Source organism: Manis pentadactyla, chromosome 2 (genome assembly GCF_030020395.1).
Source record: "Manis pentadactyla isolate mManPen7 chromosome 2, mManPen7.hap1, whole genome shotgun sequence".
Lineage (NCBI taxonomy): Eukaryota > Metazoa > Chordata > Mammalia > Pholidota > Manidae > Manis > Manis pentadactyla.
The window spans coordinates 112034219-112055195 of NC_080020.1; the positions used below are offsets into that span (position 1 = coordinate 112034219).

A 20977-nucleotide genomic window follows, 5' to 3' on the forward strand; every position below is an offset into this window, starting at 1 on the left:
AGGCACACACAGGTTAAAGCAGTTCCATGTGTAATTGATTAGGAGTTAATAGTGGTAGGAAAAGGTGGGCACAGAACCGGATGTTGAACTATGTGTTCAGACTCCTCGGTAAGTGTCTCAGGATGTGAGTAGGAGTAGAGGACTGTCTTTACTCACTTGGATGCTTCAACGGTCGTGTTAGTTTCTAGTCTCACCTGGAATTCTTCAGGAGGTTCTGGTCCCTATGCTGTAGGATTACAGGGGAAATTGTCTAGTGTTGCCTCTTCTATTAAGTCTCTGCTTCCCTGGGGAAGAACGGTCAGTCCTGAGCTGATCATGATTTCTTTCAGGGAGCTGGTTTCAGCAGAGAAATAGGTGCTCAGTTTCTTTCACGATCTGACTGCTCCCTAATCCACCTCCACTATGTCCCCTTCTGCTGTTGTCACTCAGTCAGACAGTGCTTCCTGCCTTTTCTCCTTGAGAAGCCTGTGCTCCTTTCTCTCAGCTTAAAAAAAAAATTTTATCATTAATCTACAATTATAAACAGAACATTATGTTTACTAGGCTCCCGCCTTCACCAACTCCCCCCAACAAACCCCATTACAGTCACTGTCCATCAGCGAAGTAAGATGCTGTAGAATCACTACTTGTCTTCTCTGTGTTGTACAGCCTACCCTATGCCCCCCCCACATTATACATGCTAATCATAATGCCCCCTTTCTTCTTCCCTGCCCTTATCCCTCCCTTTCCACCCATCCTTCCCAGTCCCTTTCCCTTTGGTAACTGTTAGTCCATTCTTGGGTTCTGTGATTCTGCTGCTGTTTTGTTCCTTCAGTTTTTCTTTGTTCTTATACTCCACATATGAGTCAAATCATTTGGTACTTATCTTTCTCCACCTGGCTTATTTCACTGAGCATAATACCTACCCTCTAGCTCCATCCATGTTGTTGCAAATGGTAGGATTTGTTTTCTTCTTATGGCTGAATAATATTCCATTGTGTATGTGTACCACATCTTTTTTATCCATTCATCTATTTAGGTTGCTTCCATTTCTTGGCTATTGTGAATAGTGCTACGATAAACATAGGGGTGCATCTGTCTTTTCCAAACTGGGCTGCTGCATTCTTAGGGTAAATTCCTAGAAGTGGAATTCCTGGGTCAAATGGTATTTCTATTTAGAGCTTTTTGAGGAACCTCCATACTGCTTTCCACAATGGTTGTACTAATTTACATTCACACCAGCAGTGTAGGAGGGTTCCCCTTTCTCCACAACCTCGCCAACATTTGTTGTTGTTTGTCTTTTGGATGGTGGCAGTCTTTACTGGTGTGAGGTGATATCTCATTGTGGTTTTAATTTGCATTTCTCTGTTGACTTGCAATGTGGAGCATCTTTTCATGTGTCTGTTGGCCATCTGAATTTCTTCTTTGGAGAACTGTCTGTTAGCTCCTCTGCCCATTTTTTAATTGGATTATTTGCTTTTTGTTTGTTGAGGTGTGTGAGCTCTTTATATATTTTGGATGCCAACTCTTTATCAGATCTGTCATTTACGAATATATTCTCCCATACTGTAGGATGCCTTTTTGTTCTATTGATGGTGTCCTTTGCTGTACAGAAGCTTTTCAGCTTGATGTAGTCCCACTTGTTCATTTTTGCTTTTGTTTCCGTTTCCTGGGGAGATATGTTCATGAAGAAGTTGCTCATGTTTATGTCCAAGAGATTTTTTCCTATGTTTTTTTCTAAGAGTTTTATAGTTTCATGACTTACATTCAGGTCTTTGATCCATTTCGAATTTACTTTTGTGTATGGGGTTAGACAGTGATCCAGTTTCATTCTCTTACATGTAGCTGTCCAGTTTTGCCAGCACCATCTGTTGAAGAGACTGTCATTTCCCCATTGTATGTCCATGCCTCCTTTATCGTATATTAATTGACCATGTATGCTTGGGTTAATGTCTGTAGTCTCTATTCTGTTCCACTGGTCTGTGGCTCTGTTCTTGTGCCAGTACCAAATTGTCTTGATTACTGTGGCTTTGTAGTAGAGCTTGTAGTTTGGGAGCGAGATCCCTCCCACTTTATTCTTCCTTCTCAGGATTGTTTTGGCTATTTGGGATCTTTGGTGTTTCCATACGAATTTTTGAACTATTTGTTCCAGGTCGTTGAAGAATGTTGTTGGTAATTTGATAGGGATTACACCAAATCAAATCTTTAGACTGCTTTGGGCAGGATGGCCATTTTGATGATATTAATTATTCCTAGCCAAGAGCATGGGATGAGTTTCCATTTGTCCTCTTTAATTTCTTTTAAGAGTGTCTTATAGTTTTCAGGGTATAGATCTTTCACTTCCTTGGTTAGGTTTATTCCTAGGTATATTATTATTATTTTTGATGCAGTTGTGAATGGAATTGTTTTCCTGATTTCTCTCTCTATTGGTTCATTGTTAGTGTATAGGAAAGCCACAGAGTTTTGTGTGTTACTTTTGTATCCTGTAACTTTGCTGAATTCCGATATTAGTTCTAGTAGTTTTGGAGTGGAGTCTTTAGGGTTTTTTACGTACAATATCATGTCAACTGGAAATAGTAACAGTTTTACTTCTCCTTTACTAATCTGGATTCCTTGTATTTCTTTGTTTTGTCTAATTGCTGTGGCTAGCACCTCCAGTACTATGTTGAATAATAATGGGGAGAGTGGGCATCCCTGTCATGTACTGGATCTCAGAGGAAAAGCTGTCAGCTTCTTGCTGTTCATTATGATGTTGTCTGTGGGTTTATCATATATTCCCTTTATTATGTTGAGGTACTTGCCCCCATGCCCATTTTGTTGAGAGTTTTTATCATGAATGGATGTTGAATTTTGTTGAATGCTTTTTCAGCATTTATGGAGATGATCTTGTGGTTTTTGTCCTTTTTATTTATGTGGTGGATGATGTTCATGGATTTTCAAGTGTTGTACCATCCTTGCATCTCTGGGATGAATCCCACTTGGTCATGTTGTATGATCCTGTTGATTCGGTTTGCTAATATTTTGTTGAGTATTTTTGCATCTATGTTTATCAGGGATATTGGTCTGTAATTTTCTTTTTTGATGGGGTCTTTGCCTGGTTTTGGTATTAGGGTGATGCTGGCTTCATAGAATGAGTTTGGGAGTATTCCCTCCTCTTCTATTTTTGGAAAACTTTAAGGAGAATGGGTATTATATCTTCACTGTATGTCTGATAAAATTTCAAAGTAAATCCATCTGGCCCAGGGGTTTTTTTCTTGGGTAGTTTTTTTGATTACCGATTCAATTTCTTTGCTGGTAATTGGTTTGTTTAGATTTTGTGTTTCTTCCTTGTTTAATTTTGGAAGTTTTAATTTTTCTAGGAAGTTGTCCATTTCTTCTAGGTTTTCCAGCTTCTTAGCATATATGTTTTCATAGTATTCTCTAAAATTCTCTGTGTTTCTGTGGGGTCCATCGTGATTTTTCCTTTCTCGTTTCTGATTCTGTTGATGTGTGTTGATTCTCTTTTTCTTTTAGTAAGTCTGGCTAGAGGCTTATCTATTTTGTTTATTTTCTCAAAGAACCAGCTCTTGATTTCATTTATTTTTTCTATTGTTTTATTCTTCTCAATTTTATTTATTTCTTCTCTGATCTTAATTATGTCCCTCCTTCTGCTGACTTTAGGCCTCATTTGTTCTTCTTTTTCCAATTTCGATAATTGTGACGTTAGACTATTCGTTTGGGTTTGTTCTTCCTTCTTTAAGTATGCCTAAATTACTGTATACTTTCCTCTCAAGACTGCTTTTGCTGCGTCCCACAGAAGTTGAGGCTTTGTGTTGTTGTTGTCATTTGTTTCCATATATTGCTTGATCTCTATTTTAATTTCGTTTTTGATCCATTGATTATTTAGGAGCATGCTGTTATGCCTCCATGTGTTTGTGGGCTTTTTTATTTTCTTTTGTACAATTTATTTCTAGTTTTATACCTTTGTGTCTGAAAAGTTGGTTGGTAGAATTTCAATCTTTTGGAATTTACTGAGGCTCTTTTTGTGGCCTAGTATGTGGTCTATTCTGGAGAATGTTCCATGTGCACTTGAGAAGAATGTGTATCCTGTTGCTTTTAGATGTAGAGTTCTATAGATGTCTATTAGGTCCTTCTGTTCTAATGTGTTGTTCAGTGCCTCTGTGTCCTGAACTTATTTTCTGTCTGGTGTATCTATCCTTTGGAGTGAGTGGTGTGTTGAAGTCTCCTAAAATGAGTGCATTTCATTCTATTTCCTCCTTTAATTCTTTTACTATTTGTTTCACATATGCTGGTGCTACTGTGTTGGGTGCATACATATTTATAATAGTTATATCCTCTTGTTGGACTGAGCCCTTTATCACTATGTAATGTCCTTCTTTATCTCTTGTTACTTTCTTTGTTTTGAAGTCTATTTTGTCTGATACTAGTACTATAATACCTGCTTTTTTCTCCTTGTTTGCATTAAATATCTTTTTACGTCCCTTGACTTTTAGTCTGTGCATATCTTTGAGTTTTAGGTGAGTCTCTTGTAGGCAGTATATAGATGGGTCTTGCTCTTTTATTTATTCCATTACCCTGTGTATTTTGATTGGTGCATTCAGTCCATTTGCATTTAGGGTGATTATTGAAAGATATGTACTTATTGCCATTGCAGGCTTTAGATTCGTGCTTACCAAAGGTTCAAGGTTAGCTTCTTTAGTATCTTTCTGTCTATCTTAACTCGCTTATTGAGCTATTGTAAACACTGTCTGATGATTCTTTATTTCCTTCCCTTCTTATTCCTCCTTCTCCATTCTTCATTTGTTGGGTGTTTTATTCTGTGCTCTTTTGTGTTCCCTTTGACTGCTTTTGTGGTTAGTTGATTTTATTTTTTGCCTTTAGTTAGTATTTGCTTGGTCTGCTTTCTTTGGTATGATTTTATTTTCTCTGGTGACATCTGTTTAGCCTTAGGAGTGCTCCCATCTAGAGCAGTCCCTCTCAAATACCCTGTACAGGTGTTTTGTGGAAGGCAAATTCCCTCAACTTTTGCTTGTCTGAGAATTGTTTAATCCCTCCTTCATATTTAAGTGATAATCATGCTGGATACAGTATTCTTGGTTCAAGGCCCTTCTGTTTCATTGCATTGAATATATCATGCCATTCTCTTCTGGCCTGGAAGGTTTCTGTTGAGAAGTCTGATCATAGCCTGTTGGGTTTTCCTTTGTAGGTGACCTTTTTTCTCTTTCTAGCTGCCTTTAAAATTTTGTCCTTGTCCTTGAGCTTTGCCATTTTAATTATTATGTGTCTTGGTGTTGTCCTCTTTGGGTCCCTTCTGTTGAGAGTTCTGTGTACTTCTGTGGTCTGAGCGACTATTTCCTCCCACAGTTTGGGGAGGTTTTCAGCAATTATTTCTTCAAAGACACTTTCTATCCCTTTTTCTCTCTCTTCTTCTTCTGGTACCCCTATAATGCGAATATTTTTCCTTTTGGAATGGTCACACAGTTCTCTTATTATTGTTTCATTCCTGGAGATCCTTTTATCTCTCTCTGTGTCAGCTTCTGTGCGTACCTGTTCTCTGGTTTCTAATTAATCAATGGCCTCTTGCATCTCATCCATTCTGCTTTTAAATCCTTCCAGAGTTTGTTTTATTTCTGTATTCTCCCTCCTTAGCTCTTGCATATTTCTCTGCATGTCCATCAGCATGGTTATGACCTTAATTTTAAATTCTTTTTCAGGAAGATTGGTTAAATGTATCCCCCCAGATTCCTTTTCGGGGAGACTGTCTGGGTTATTCTGGTCTGTATCAAATTCTTCTGCATTTTCATGGCAATAGCGTGGGTAGTTGGCCCATGTTAGCTGGGAGAACGTCCCTTCTTGCTAGTTTGTGGCCTTCCTCTTCTTGGAGAACGGTGACCTTTAGCCGCTTGTGCTGGGCAGTTGTGCACAGATGGGGTTTGTGATTCTTGTCCGGCCGCTGTGAAGGAAGCTCCGTGCCCACTTGCTGTGGGCGTGGCTGTTCTCAGGCTGCTGCTCCGCTATGGCGGGTCCGTGCCGGAGCGGGAACTGGTGCAAGGCTGTTTATCGCCATGAGGGTCCTCGGAGCTGCACTGCCGCCCACGGTGTTAGGGCGCCTAGAGTTCCCTGGGTTCCCAGCTTCTGAGCTGATTGTTCTGGGACGCCTCCGTCCAGCTGTGGGGTCCCTGTCCCTTTGAGACTTTCAAAAAGCAGTCTCTTTTTTTTGTCCCAGGTGCCCCAGCTGCGGGTACCCGCTCACAGATTTTGTCCTGTTTCCCTAGCATCCGGCACATCACACACTGTGTGTCTGCGCTCCGGTGCAGAGGCTAGGGCTGGGTATTTAGCAATCCTGGGCTCCCTCTCCCTCCCCGCTCAGACTTTTCTCCTCCCACCGGAAGCTGGGGTGAGGGGTGCTCGGATCCCGCAGGGCTGTGGCTTGTATCTTACCCCCTTCGTGAGGCACTGGGTTCTCACAGGTTTAGATGTAGCCTGGCTGTTTTTCTGTATCTTCTGGTCTCTCTTTTCGGAATAGTTGTATTTGTTGTATTTTCAAAAATATATATGTTTTTGGGAGGAGATTTCCGCTGCTCTACTCACGCCGCCATCTTGCCCATTCCCTTTCTCTCACTTTTTTACTTGCTTCCAATACTCTCAGATGTGTATATTGGTCATTTCTATGCACATCTTATATTATTATTACAGTTATTTTATATTTAAACTCTTTTTTTGTCACAATCAGGTGTTTGTCACTTGTGTTGCCTGTTTTTGGTAGTATCATTTCTGACAAATTGTATCCTTAATCTATATTGTTTCACTGAAGAGGGGAGGTAGTATTTCATGTGGTTTTTAGAAAAATATTTTTAAAAAGATAAAATCCTGGTACTTAGAATATTTGTCTCAATTTTTTGTCTTTCCGATCCTACAATGTTTATAGGACTTTTGCTGTTTGCTCATGATCTTTATATTTACAGATCACTTTACATACATAAGGAAGACTGATATTTATCACACTCTAGGATAAAAGGTGATAGAATTATTTAATTGTTTCTGGACAGATTCATAAGCTTTCATAAATGCTCAGACGCATTTTTTTTATTAAGTTATCATTGATATACAATCTTATGAAGGTTTCACATGAGCAATATTGTGGTTATTACACTCACTTATATTGTCTATTTCTCCCCACCCCCCACCACTGCAGTCACTGTCCATCAGTGTGGCAAGATGCCACAGAGTCACTACTTGCATTCTCTGTGCAGACACATCTTTTCATTTCCTATGTAAATATCTTCCCAGTGAGAGGTGAGGGTAGGAAAATCTTTTCTTCTTTTCCCATGCTTGAGACTGATTATTGAAAATTTAAATACCTAAAACTTTGTCTATATCCTTTAAATTCTATAATTTGAAATTAGGTTTGACTTATAGGATATATTTCATGGGAATCTAATCAGAAGTAGTGTCAGAATGTATTGGGGATTTGAGTTGCTTATTTGGTTTGATTTTGAGAGCAGTAAAATTTTCAGAACCTTTATCATTCAGGTTCTTCTAATAATAGTACAGTGCCTTGCTCATAGTGACTAAAGAAAATTGTAAAAATTTAGTCAATCTCCTGCCTTTTGCCTATATAGAGTTAAACATTCAAGTGATTGACAAAATTTTTAGTTTCTATTCAGATGTGTTTGTTGTGTTAGTGCTTGCTGTGGGCATGGCATATGTAGGTTATGTGAGAGACTAATCATTTCAAGGAGCAGAAACCCAGATAAACCATCTTCCAGTTTTATTTTGAAGGAGGGAGTCCAAATCATAGCAATATGGTTTTGTTTTTGTTTAAATAACAGTCCTATCATTGTATTTTCAAGATTCTAATTCAATTGCTCTAATTAGGGAAAAGTACAGATGGCTGAAAAGAATTATACCCTTTATATTTAATCTCAGGTCATACTGAAATCTTGTCATTTAATCAGTGTTGTTGAAAAATCACACTTTTCTACTTTCTTATAAACCTTAATATATTGAACACATAATGCTTGAATATTACCTCTAGTTAGTTTTTTATTGCATGACGCTAGGAGGAATGAAAGATTAGATAAATGCAATCACTGCTCTCCAAATTTCATAATTTAGTAGAAGAAATAGAGATGTATTTCAGAGTAGCCCATAGTAAATTGTACCCTATGACTGAATACATTTAAGTAAGTATATGTATGTTTTTATTATCTGATTCAAAACTTTCATTAAACTATTATTTACTGTTATTTTGTGTGATGTACTCCGATATTGTCTCTTCTTTTCTATTTCTACTCTGTTTCATGTTTTAAGAATTGCTTGCATGTGCTTCATGACCCACCAATGAAGCACATTCTTGAGTGTTAAAAAAAATAGTTTTAGAGTGTATGCTAAGTGTTATTTTAGCCCATTTTGTTTGTACATTTCTTGTTGTGGTTTTGTGTAGAAAATAATGATTGAACAGATGTACGCATGTAAGGGGGCATGATTTCTGATGTGTAACTATATGCACTTTCTTTAATTTAGTCACAGAACAGTCCATTCGGCTTATTCCTCTACAACACTCTAAGGTGTCCAGTGTTGTTCGAGATCAGAATCTGTGTACTGTGTGGACAGTTGAATATGCCTTTGAACTATTACTTATTGGTGGCCTCATTCCAGAGGCTGTATGGTTGGCATATAAACTTGGAGACTGGAAGACATCTGTTTCAATTGGTGTGGCCTTCCAACTGTTCTGTAAACATGACAGCAGTTTTACAAGGTCTGTATTTTGAATTAAATTTTAGATTTAGTATAATATCATCTGAAGTGTTTTTTATTTCTTTAATTGCTGGCATTTACACATTTTGTGGAATCCTTAGTTCAGCATTGTCCAGTAGAACTTTCTTCAGTAATGGAAATATAGTAGCTACTCGTCGCATGTACTGTTGAGCTCTTGAGATGTGACTAGTAAGACCAAGAAACTGAGTTTTCAGTCTAATTTTAATTAAGTTTAAATAGCTATATGTGGCTAGTGGCTACTGTTTTACATAGCTCAGTAGGCTTTTTGTGTTAAAATGTTCATTTAGTACATTTGTTAGTAATGTCCTCAAAGAGCTTATAATCAGTGGGAGAGTTTGTCTATCCCAAATAGGATTTGAGTTTTAAACTAATCAAGTTAATTTCTGTATTTTAACTTTTTTGAATATAATATTGCTATGTCTTTTATATTTTTCAAGCCACTAACTCAACATACATTTGTTGAGTAGCTTCTCTGTACCAAGCTCTATGTCAGGTATCTTAGTGGATACAAACTTAAATGGCATATAGTTTCTATACTTAAGGCATTTATAGTTTAATAGAGAAAATAGGACAAAACATTATTATAATTGGCATAGTGTGGTAACAAAAGTGCCAGTGGTACAGTGGGGAGAGCAAGACTATCAGGTGGGTAAAGGACAGGAAATACTTTATGTAGGAGATATCATTTATTTGAGGTGGGCATTGAAGGGAAGACAGGATCTTACAAATTGAGTAACTATAGGTAGAGAGAACATTCCAAAAATGAGTAAAGGCATATGGTAAAAAACAAGTTGTTTCAGTTTGTATTGACTATATATGTAGGGCAGCAGTGGGAAATAAGGATGGTGAGGTACATTAGTATCTTATCATCGCAAGCCTTAATATTCTCCTTATTACAATATATCATTGATTATTTCTTTTCTAAATATAGGATGAATAAAGTGAATTTCACTGTTTCTTAAAAATTTATGTTTAGTTCTTGATGTGTTAATATTTCCTTTTTTCAGAATTTGGATTCATTTCCCCTAATTTGATGTGATTTCAGGTCTAAGAAAAAGGGTATGAATCTACCATTAAATATGACTCCAGCAGAGATTTTCCAGGAAAAACTGCAGTGTTTTTTAGGTCAGCCAGCCTCTTTGGAAGCAAAAAATGAAATGGGCTCAAAATACAAACAATTTACAGGTGTGTTACCTACATACGGTCTGACATGTGTATCACCTTAATTAACACACATCTTATGGGAGTTATAAAAATTTGTAAATACTTACAAATATATTAACACTTTGAAGTAAGTTTATACTATTTATTCTTTTTTTTTTTCTTATTAAGGCATCATTGATATAGAATCTCATGAAGGTTTCACATGAGGAACATTGTGGTTTCAACATTCACCCATATTATAAAGTACCCCCTACACACCCATTGCAACCACTGTCCATCATCTCAGTAAGATGCTATAGAGTCATTACTTGTGTTCTCTGTGCTATACTGCCTTCCCTGTGACCTAACATATTGTGTGTGCTGATTATAATGCCCCTTAATCCTGTTCTCCCTCCCCACCCTTCCCAACACCTTCCCTTTGGTAACCGTTAGTCCATTCTTGGGTTTATATCTTTAGGCCATCCTGCCTAAAGCAATATACATATTCAATGCAATCTGTATCAAAATACCGACAACATTCTTCAACAAACTAGAACAAATAGTTCCAAAATTCATATGGAACCACAAAAGACCCTGAATAGCCAAAGCAATCCTGGTAAGGAACAATAAAGCAGGGGGTATTACACTCCCAAACTTCAAGCTCTACTACAAAGCCACAGTAATCAAGACAATTTGGTACTGACACAAAGAATAGAGAGTCCAGATATAAACCTTTATTATGTTGAGGTACTTGCCCTCTATACCCATTTTGTTGAGAGTTTTTATTGTGAATGGATATTGAATTTTTTCAAATGCTTTTTCATCATCTATTGAGATGATTATGTGATTTTTGTTCTTTTTGTTGATGTTGATGGATTTTTGAATATTGTAACCGTCCTTGGATCCCTGGAATAAATTGCACTTGATCATGTCATGATGGATGATCTTTTGGATGTATTTTCGAATTCGTTTTGCTAATATTTTGTTGAGTATTTTTGCATCTATGTTCATCAGGGATATTGGTCTGTAATTCTCTTTTTTTCTGGTGTCTTTGTCTGACTTTGGTATTAGAGTGATGCTGGCCTCAGAATGAGTTTGGAAGTATTCCCTCTTCTTCTACTTTCTGGAAAACTTTAAGGAGGATGGGTATTAGATTTTCTCTAAATGTCTGATAAAATTCAGTGGAGAAGCCACCAGGAGTTGTTCTTAGGTAGTTTTTTGATTACCAGTTTGATTTCATTGCTGATAATTGGTGTGTTCAGATTTTCTGTTTCTTCCTGGGTCAGCCTTGAAAGGTTATATTTTTCTAGAGAGTTGTCAGTTTCTTCTAGGTTATCCAATTTGTTAGCATATACTTTTTCATAGTATTCTCTAATAATTCTTTTTTATTTCTGTGGTGTCCTTAGTGATTTTTCCTTTCTCATTTCTAATTCTTTTATGTGTGTAGACTCTTTTTCTTTATAAGTCTGGCAAGGAGTGTATCTATTTTGTTTATTTTCTCGAAGAACCAGCTCCTGGTTTCATTGATTCTTTTACTGTTTTATTCTTCTCTATTTTGTTTATTTCTTCTCTGAACTTTATTATGTCCCCCCTTCTACTGACTTCAGACCTCATTTTTTATTCTTTTTCCAGTTTCATTAATTGTGAGTTTTGACTGTTCATTTGGGATTGTTCTTCTTTCTTGATGTAAGCCTGTATTGCAATATACTATCCTCTTAGAACTGCCTTCACTGCATTTCACAGGTTTTGGACTGTTGAGTTATTGTTTTCATTTGTCTCCATATGTTGCTTGATCTCTGTTTTTATTTGGCCATTAATCCATTGATTATTTAGGAGCATGTTGTTAAGCCTCCATGTTTGTAGGCATTTTTGTTTTCTTTGCATAATTTACTTCTAGTTCCATACCTTTGTGGCCTACGATGCTGGTTTTCACAATTTCAATCTTTCTGAATTTACTGAGGCTCTTTTTCTGTCTAGTACATGATCTTTTCTTGAAAATGTTCCATGTGTTCTTGAGAAGAATGTGTATCCTGCTGCTTTTGGGTAGAATGTTCTATAGATATATGTTGGGTCCATCTGTTCTAATGCATTTTTCAGTGCCTTTGTCTCTTTATTTTCTGTCTGATTTGTCCTTTGTAATGAGTGGTGTGTTGAAGTCTCCTAAAATGAATGCATTGTATTCTGTTTCCCCTTTAATTCTGTTAGTATTTGTTTCACATATGTAGGTGCTCCTTTATTGGGTGTATAGATATTTGTAATGGTTATATCCTCTTGTTGGACTGACCCCTTTATCATTATGTAATGTCCTTTTTTGTCTCTTGTGACTTTCTTTTTTTGAAGTCCATTTTGTCTGATACAAGTATTGCAGCTCCTGCTTTTTTCTCCCTATTAGTTGCATGAAATATCTTTTTCCATCCCTTGACTTTTAATCTGTGTATGTCTTTGAGTTTGTAGTGAGTCTCTTGTAGGGGCATATAGACGGGTCTTGTATTTTTATCCATTCTGTAACTCTATGTCTTTTGATTGGTGCATTCAGTCCATTTACGTTTAGGGTGATTATTGATAGATATGTACTTATTGCCATTGCAGGCTTTAGATTCATGGTTTCCGAAGGCTTAAGTGAAGCTTCTTTACTATCTAACAGTCTAACTTAACTCACTTATTCTGCTATTGTAACACAATCTGAAGATTTTTTAAATCTCCATTCTTTTTCTTCCTCTTCCACTCTTTATATGTTATATATCATATTCTGTACTCTTGTGTATCCCTTGACTGAGTTTGTGGTTAGCTGATTTAATTTTGCATTTGGTTAGTAATTAATTGGTCTACTTCCTTTACTGTGGTTTTATTTTCTCTGGTGACAGCTGTTTTTCCTTAGGAACACTTCCATCAAGAGCAGGCCCTTTAAAATACACTGTAGAGATAGTTTGTGGGAGGTAAATTCCCTCAGCTTTTCCTTATCTGGAAAGTATTTAACCCGTCTTTCAAATTTAAGTGATAATCTTGCTGGGTAGAGTATTCTTGTTTCGAGGCCCTTTTGTTTCATTGCATTGAATATATCGTGCCACTCTCTTCTGGTCTGTAAGGTTTCTGCTGAGAAGTCTGATGATAGCCTGATGGGTTTTCCTTTGTGTGTGATCTTTTCCCTGTGTGGCTGCTTTTCATACCCTGTCCTTGTCCTTGATCTTTGCCATTTTAATTATTATGTCTTGGTTTTGTCTTCCTTGGGTCCCTTGTGTTGGGAGATTTGCGCACTTCCATAGCCTGAGAGACTATTTCCTTCCCCATATTTGGGGAAGTTTTCAGCAATTATTTTCTCAAAGAGACTTTCTATCCCTTTTTCTCTCCCTTCTTCTTCTGGTACCCCTATAATGCAAATAGTTTTCTGTTCGGATTGGTCACACAGTTCTCTCATTATTCTTTCATTCCTAGAGATCCTTTTTTGTCTCTGTGCCTCAGCTTCTTTGTTTTCCTGTTATTTAATTTCTATTCCATTTACCATCTCCTCTAACTCATCTAATCTACTTCTAAATCCGTCCATTGTATGTTTCACTTCAGATAATATATTTTAAAAATTTTCTCTTTCTTGAAGTCCTCCCTGGATCTTGACTGTTTTTCTGTAACCATGAGCATGTTTATGATTTTTATTTTGAAAACTTTATGAAGAAGGTTGGTGATTTCAGTTTCACTTAACCCTCTTTCTGGTATTTGTGGGATTCTTGTTTGTACAAAATTTTTTTGCTGTTTCATATTTCTAGTGATTACTATGGAATAATAACTTTGTGTAGGCAGTGCCCTCTAGTGCCCAGAAGCTCTACTCTCTGGAGCTACCCAGCACCTGGGACAATAGTAGGGTCGCAGGTGAGTGGTACCGATGCCTGCTGGGAGGAAAGAGCTCTTTCCTGCTTCCCAGCTGGTTTGCCTGTCTTCATGGCCAGGGCCAATGGGTTGAGCACGCATGAAGGAACCTCTGCATTATGTCCCAGTAGCTGCCATAGGAGGGGCTTGACTGGCGCAATGGCTGGGACAGCAGGTTGTGAAGCAGTGCCTGCCAGGAGGAAGGAGCAGCAGGCTGCTTATCACAGTGGGGAGCCTCAGTGCTGCATTGCCAGCCAGGGGGTGGAGCTTCTGAAGGTCTTGAATGTTCCCTACCTGCTGAACTGAGTGTGCCAGGACAATTTTGTCAACTTGTCCTTTCTTCAGAGTAGCAAGCATTGTGTACTCTTTGATCCTTTAGTAGCCCTCTAACTTTTGGAAAGTCTTTCGAAGTGCCTGCCTTCCTTTTGTTCCAGAGCAGCCAGTTGTGGGTACCTGTTCTCCACAAGCACCTATAATCTCATTCTCTCTGAGTATTCTGCCTGTCTTTGCTTTCCAACCCCACTACTCTCCAGAACACCATGTAATGTGGGTTTGTGCTCCCATAGCAGATCTCCAGGGGTGGGTGTTTAGCAGTCTTGGGCTTCTATTCCATCCCTGCTCCATTTCTCTTCCTTTGCCTATGAGCTGGGGTTGTGAGAGGGCTTGGTTCCTGCTGGATTGCAGTTTGCTACTTTACCCTTTTCTGTGAGGTGTTTTCTTTTCCCCAGTCTTCGGTTTGCTGTTTTAGGATTAGTTGTATTTGCTGTATTTCACCTTATGTGTGGTTTTGTGAGGATGTTTCTGCCTCACTTCTCACGCCCTCACCTTTTTTCCCCACCTCCTATGGTATTTATTCTTAATTTTGGAAAGATACAAAACCAATGCCAGCTTAAAACATGATGGTCAATAACTGAATGCTATTTTGACTTTACATACCTTTATACTAGTTGCATTTTTGCCTCAGTTGGATATTTTCTTTTGCAATCACAGAATCATAGAATGTCAGACACAGTACACAGTAGGGTATTGGAAGGATTTATTTCATCTCTCATCTAGTGCATGTCATAGAGATGGTTTTTATTTTTAATTTGATAACTTTAGAGTGGTATTACAAAATTAAAAATAATATTCCATGTATTACATGGAATTGCCCAAGAGACCTATAAAGTTTGTCTCTTTTATAAATGGAGAAATTTAGACAAAAAGTCATTAAATCAGTTATTTAAGGTTGTATGGTTCATGATAAAACCAGGACTGCTGTGGAACCCTTTGGTTTTATTAGTGCTTGTGTCCATGAAGGAGTGAGAATTCTAACTCTAGATTCCTAGAACCTATTAGTTATAAGTTCTTTTGCAGAAAGACTCACAATATTTGGATATGTGATTGAAAGTTTTTTTTGGATTATTTTCTATCAAGTAATTTTTTTTTTAAAGATGAAAAGATGTATAGCTATGTGAAAGTTCATTTTGAAAAAAGGACTAAAAAATTCTCAGTTTGAACTTCCAGTTCTGGCAGTGTGTTACTTTAGATGATCTGAAAATTCTCCTTTATTAAATACATTGATAAAATGTATTTTTAGAGAAAACATAAAAATACACATTTAAAGGCTAAGCTTTAAAGAACATAAAGGAAATTTCTAGCAGTCAGAAACAAAGAGGAAATAAAAACTTAGTGGATTCTACTCCTCGGTATTAACCCAAGGAAAATAAAAACAGGTCCAAGGACATGTATATGAATGTTCACAGCAGCATTTTCATAATAGCCAAAAACTTGAAACAATCCAAATGCCTATAAACTTGTGAGTGGATAAACAAATTGCAATATATCTGTACAATGGAATTATAAAACAATAACATTTAATACATGGATGAATTGCAAAGACTACTGTATGAGTTATGTGACATTTTATAAAAATCAATACTATAGGGACAGAAAACAGATCAGTAGTAGGTAGAAGGGGGGAATTGACAACAAATGGGTGGGTATAAGAGAACGTTTTTGGCTTGATGGAAATGTTCTGACAAGACTGTATAGATTTGTCAGAACTCATGAATTGAATTCTTAAAAAGGAAGATTTTACTGTATGTAAGTTTTACCTCAGTAAACTGATTTAAAAACAAAAAACTCAGCAGATGGTTAAAACACAATGGTCAGTAACTGAATATTTGAATTAGAAAAGGAAGGCAGGCACTTTGAAAGACTTTCCAACAGTTAGAGGGCTACTTAAAGAGCAAAGATTGCACAGCTGAACTAGAAAATGAAATTGAATTCTTTCTTTTTCTCTATACACACACAAACGCATAATACATAGCGAAGAAATGAATACATACAAAATAGATAGAAAGGAAGGAGCTGAAAAATATGAAACAGAATTTAAGTTTCATAGAGTATGGAATAGGGACCTAACATGTGTCTAATGGGAGTTCCAATATATCCACTCCAGTTCTCTATAGAGGCTGCCTCTAGAGAGAGGGAGTGGGATATGATTGGTCCATAAGCAATTTCAGCTATATCTGTAACATTTTATTTTTTAAAAAATCTATAAATTGAATATAGCTAAAATGTTAGCATAGAATATAGCAGACAAGGATGAAAAGTCAATACATGAGTATTTTCATATTATATTCTATACTATATTCTATATACATATTCTATATGAAGGTAAAGAAACAGAAAAATACAAAATAGTCATACAATATGGTTTCAACTGTTAAGAAAAAAATTACTCTCCCACCACTTTCACATAATGTATTATTTTGGTGCCTTCCTTGACATTTGTTTTTTCCAATTAATATTTTTTCATAATTATTTTTGACTCAGGACTAAACAAATATTTTTATTATATAGTTCTTTTTGTAGTGTGTTGTATAATTTTGGAAAGAGTCTTATGCTCTGATTGCCTATAATAAAGTAAGAATAGTTATTAAATTTCTACCTGAAAGTTTGGATGTTTTGCTTCTCAAGTAGTATGTTTTTGATGATCTGCTTTTTCAGATGTGAAATTTTATCCTACAAAATAGGATGAGAAGTATAACATAAATTTTAACTACCTTACCTAATTTTGTATTTGGTAGATCCCATTGAAGAGGAAGATGCAAATCTACTATTTGGTTCAGTGCAAGAAGTCCTGAAAGCCGCAGTAATGGCTGATGCAGATATTCTTTCAGAGACATTTCAGCTTCTGGTTAACTCTGCCAAGGACTTCAGTAAGAGACTGTGGGGCTTGGTGCCAGTCAGCCTGTATCTTCCAGCTCCTCCATTATATTGTCCTCAGCCAGCTGTTCTTAGTGAAGTAAGCTTAGTGCTTCATTTTTAAATTAAAGTTGTTTTCTAGTTTTTAAAGTAATCAAGTTGATAATCATCAAGTTAAAAATGCAAACTCTGAAGACCTTCTGGATTCCAATTTTTTTGTTTAAGTGCATAATCTTGGGCAATATACTAAACTGCAGTTTAAAGTTTTCTTAAATATAAGATGCAGGTGATGATAGCACCTCTACTAGTATTATTGTCAGGATTAAATGAGATATCCTGCAAAAGCTTTTACCTTAAGGCCTAGGATACATAGTAAGCATTCAATAAATGGTAACACTACTGCAATAATAAAATTAAGAGATAGTCCTCTATATACAGATTTAAAAAAACAGACATTTGTTTAGGGTAACAAAATAATGAATGTCAGAATTTAGAAGGCACACATTATTTCATCTGTTTTTTCACCTCATTTTCTTTGCCTCTTTTGAATGATTTTCCTTTGATTAGAAAGGTCATTCTTTTTATCCTGCAGTATTCATTTGATAGTTCTCTCTTATAAATAGCAATAATGTAATCCTCTCAGGAACTTTTCCTCTACACATATTGAAAATAATAACATTACAATTAGCTGGTTTTAATATGGAAAATGTTAATGTATATTACTTACATTTAGATTATTTTAATATTTGATTAGTATTTTGAAGTGATACTAGTATTGTTTCTTACTACTTATTGTTTTAGAATTAACAACTTCTATCTGTACCTAATTTTTTCTATATTTTTAGAGTTTTTATATTCTCATTTGTTAGGGTTATGCTTCAATAGTTTAAAAATATTCCATTTGTTAATACTTCAAGTGTAATATATTACAAATGGAAGGAATAAGTAGTCCATGGTATTTCTCAGTTAATTCTTTTCCCTAACATTTGAGTCTTCAATATATTAGTTTATAAATTAGAAATCACATTTAAGGTATTTGAGGTATGTTATGCTGATACTAGTTTTAGTGGTTACTATCCTTAGTATTTTATTATTTTTTGTTAAAATAATTCTCAATGATAGGATTTGCCTTAGACATCACTCTGTATCAGTTAGAACCTCTTAGGTTGGAAGTAGAAATAGAAAACTTGGTCAAAATTGGCTGACATTATTGAGAAGCCTCGTGGTAGGACAGCTTTCTGACTCAGTTATGTTACTAAAGACTTGGGCTCTTTCTCTATAGTTAGTTTCGTAAGGTGTGAGCTTCAATTTATGCTGGCTCCCTTTGTGGGAGCAGGGTGGCTAACAGCAGCTTCTAAGGCTACCTTGTCCATGTCCAGAGGGAGAGGAAAAGGGGAAAGAAAAGCTGTAAAAGTATTTCTCTCCCAGCATTCCAAGCAAGGAACTGAGAGCCACTTTAATGAGATGACATTGGTCACTTGCCTGTCCTTGAATCAGTCACCTTGACTAGGGACAATGCAAAGTACTACTTGGCAGTAAATTAAGCTGTAACTTCCCTGTAAGTTGGGGATGTGGGATCAGCTCTGTAAGCCTGGGGAGAGGAAATCCCGGGGCAAAATACCTCTAAAAACCGAAATCAGTCAAAGGGAGAAATAAAGTTTAAATCCTGTTTATTGCTTACAAACGGCAGTCCAGGGCTGTCTCTTTCCTCTGCTCCTGCAGAAGCAAGCAAGCAAGCCAGCCGTCCCTCCCTTTAAACTCTCAGGTTCATACACACCCTCGGTTGCCCAGGTAATTACCCATTGACGTGGAAATGAACTTCTCTCCACTCCTGAGGATATACAAATGCACTAAAACCAGGTGAGATACTCTGGAAATGTTACAGTTTTACCCACAGGCCACCCCTCCAGAAATCTCACCTTAGAATCTATGTGTTCCCCTTCTTCCGCAATGGTCTCTGGGCAAGGAAACTGGAGCATTGTGTCCAGACTAATGACATAACAATAGCAACAGCAATAAAATTATGACAGTCCTCAAGGTGGAGGATTCAGCTAGTTCAAAGTCTTATGTAGATTAAGTCCATAGCTCGTCCATTCCATAGGCCTGCAGTAGTTGAGGGTTCAGAGCAATCATCATGCAGCAGCTGCAGCCAGGGGGCGCATTCAGACCACAAGGACTGCAGGAAAAAATAACCTTAAGGGCGATAAGATACATGTTTTAATGACACCAGCATAGGCAAATCTTGTCCATCAGGTAGGATACATGCAAGAGAGTGGTTTTGTGATAAAACAGTGGCAGGAATGAGATCTCATCCTGGTCTAGCATACCAAACTTTCACCCCCTCCCTGTGGGAGTTACAGATGGCTCGATATATAGGGCTAGGGGAGGTACATGCACTGGCCATAAAGATAAAACAAACTTCCCTGCAAAATGTTCTTACCTCCTGGATGTTTTGGGTACTCTACCATGACCTTTGAGGGCCATTCAGCCATTACTCCAGGAATACACACGCGGCCAACTTCCAGGCCTTTCCCCCAAGGTGCCAGAAGGGCCAGCCATTGCTGGTCCATGTGTTGAAATGTCCAGGGCCAGGTCCATTCAGTGTCTCCAGGGATTAATGCAGTAGGGTCTGGCAGCAGGATGTTGCTCTGCTGGCCATATCGTGGCTTCAATAGCTCTTCTTTGGTTCGGATGTACGATTGTATAGGAGAGGCAGCAAGGTGTGTGAGCATATCTACAGGGCTCAAAGCTCCTTTTGGTGGCTTCTCATTCAAATGCTGCAGCACCGTCCATAGGCGAACTGACCAACCCCATAGACTGTTGGTCTCCAATTTTAGACCAGGTTTCAACAAACTGTTGTACCTCTCTATCATGCCTGCCCTATTAGGATGATATGGTACATGAAATTTCCACTTTATTCCTAATTGCTGTACCCATTCTTGTAATGCATGTCCAGTAAAGTGGGTGCTCTGATCACTCTCAATCACCTGCAGCCAGCCACAGGCTGCAAAGAGACGCTCCAGGCCCCTCTTGGTGGTTTGCTGATCTGCAAGACGTGCAGGAAAAGCAACCAATAGTCCAGGAGCCATATCCACAAAGTCATGGCATACTGGTATCCTTCTGATATAGGCAGAGGCCCAATATAGTCTATTTGCCACCTGACAAGGGGTATTGGCCCCCCTTACTATTGGCCCCCTTACTATTGTGGGACTTGGTGTAAATCCCTCTTAGAGCACACAAGGCACTCCTTCTGGGCTTTGCTGATTTCTTCAAAGGTCAATGGCAAGCCCCACTGATGGGCTACAGCCCACATTGTTTCTTGCCCCGCATGCAGCAAATGCTGGTGCAGCCATTGGGCCACATCAGAGGCAGGTTTCCTTCTAGCCAGTGCACCTGGGCCAGTGTGTCTGCATCATCATTCCCTGGGGATGCCAAAGGCAAATGGCCATTCACATGATATACAGTAACAGTCTTAGTCTGACCAGAGACCCATAGGTCTTGCCACAACTCTTGCCTTCAAAGAGGCCAGTGACCAACCATGCAGTTGGCATGATACCATGTCGGTAGGCACGGGTCAAGCCCTGATAGATGGCCCACCTGTCAGTGCAGACAACTATTGGGGGGGCTCCTGGGTGATCACGAGCCAAACAGCCCACAACACAGCCCATTGACTGCTCTTCCCCTCTCCATCCTCCATCCATGTTGTCTCAGTCTTAGGATGGAAAGCTATAGCCCTCCACTTTGGGGGCTGTGCATGGCTGGAGCTGTCTGTGTACCAAGCATCTTTGGGCATAGGATCTTTGCCCTCCTGATAAGGAGTCTCAGCTACCAAGGGCTGAAAAGCGAGTTCTTCCTCCTTTCCACTGGTATAGGTCACTGGTTCCAATAAGCATTGGAGTTCTCCACTTAAGGGGCTAGTAGAGAGGATGCTGCACTGCTGTAAATATGTGCCCCATTTGGCCAGTGTAGATGTCTGTGCCATGCCACTCCGTGGCCTTTGGGTCCAGTCTCACACCCACCCCAC

The 20977-nt window shown here is 37.9% G+C and overlaps 1 protein-coding gene across 6 annotated transcripts in view; it reads left to right on the plus strand.

The window, feature by feature from the left end:
- Positions 1–20977, plus strand: part of CPLANE1 (ciliogenesis and planar polarity effector complex subunit 1) — a 202807-nt gene that overhangs the window by 47977 nt on the left and 133853 nt on the right. For all 6 annotated transcript variants that reach the window (XR_008995195.1, XR_008995199.1, XM_057495746.1 and 3 more), the window contains exons 17-19: positions 8506–8740; positions 9806–9945; positions 16836–17053. Coding sequence is in view for 4 of the 6 variants with exons in the window: in XM_057495746.1 (XP_057351729.1) it covers positions 8506–8740; positions 9806–9945; positions 16836–17053 (593 nt within the window). In the remaining 2 variants the exon portion in view is untranslated. The remainder of the gene's footprint in view (positions 1–8505; positions 8741–9805; positions 9946–16835; positions 17054–20977) is intronic.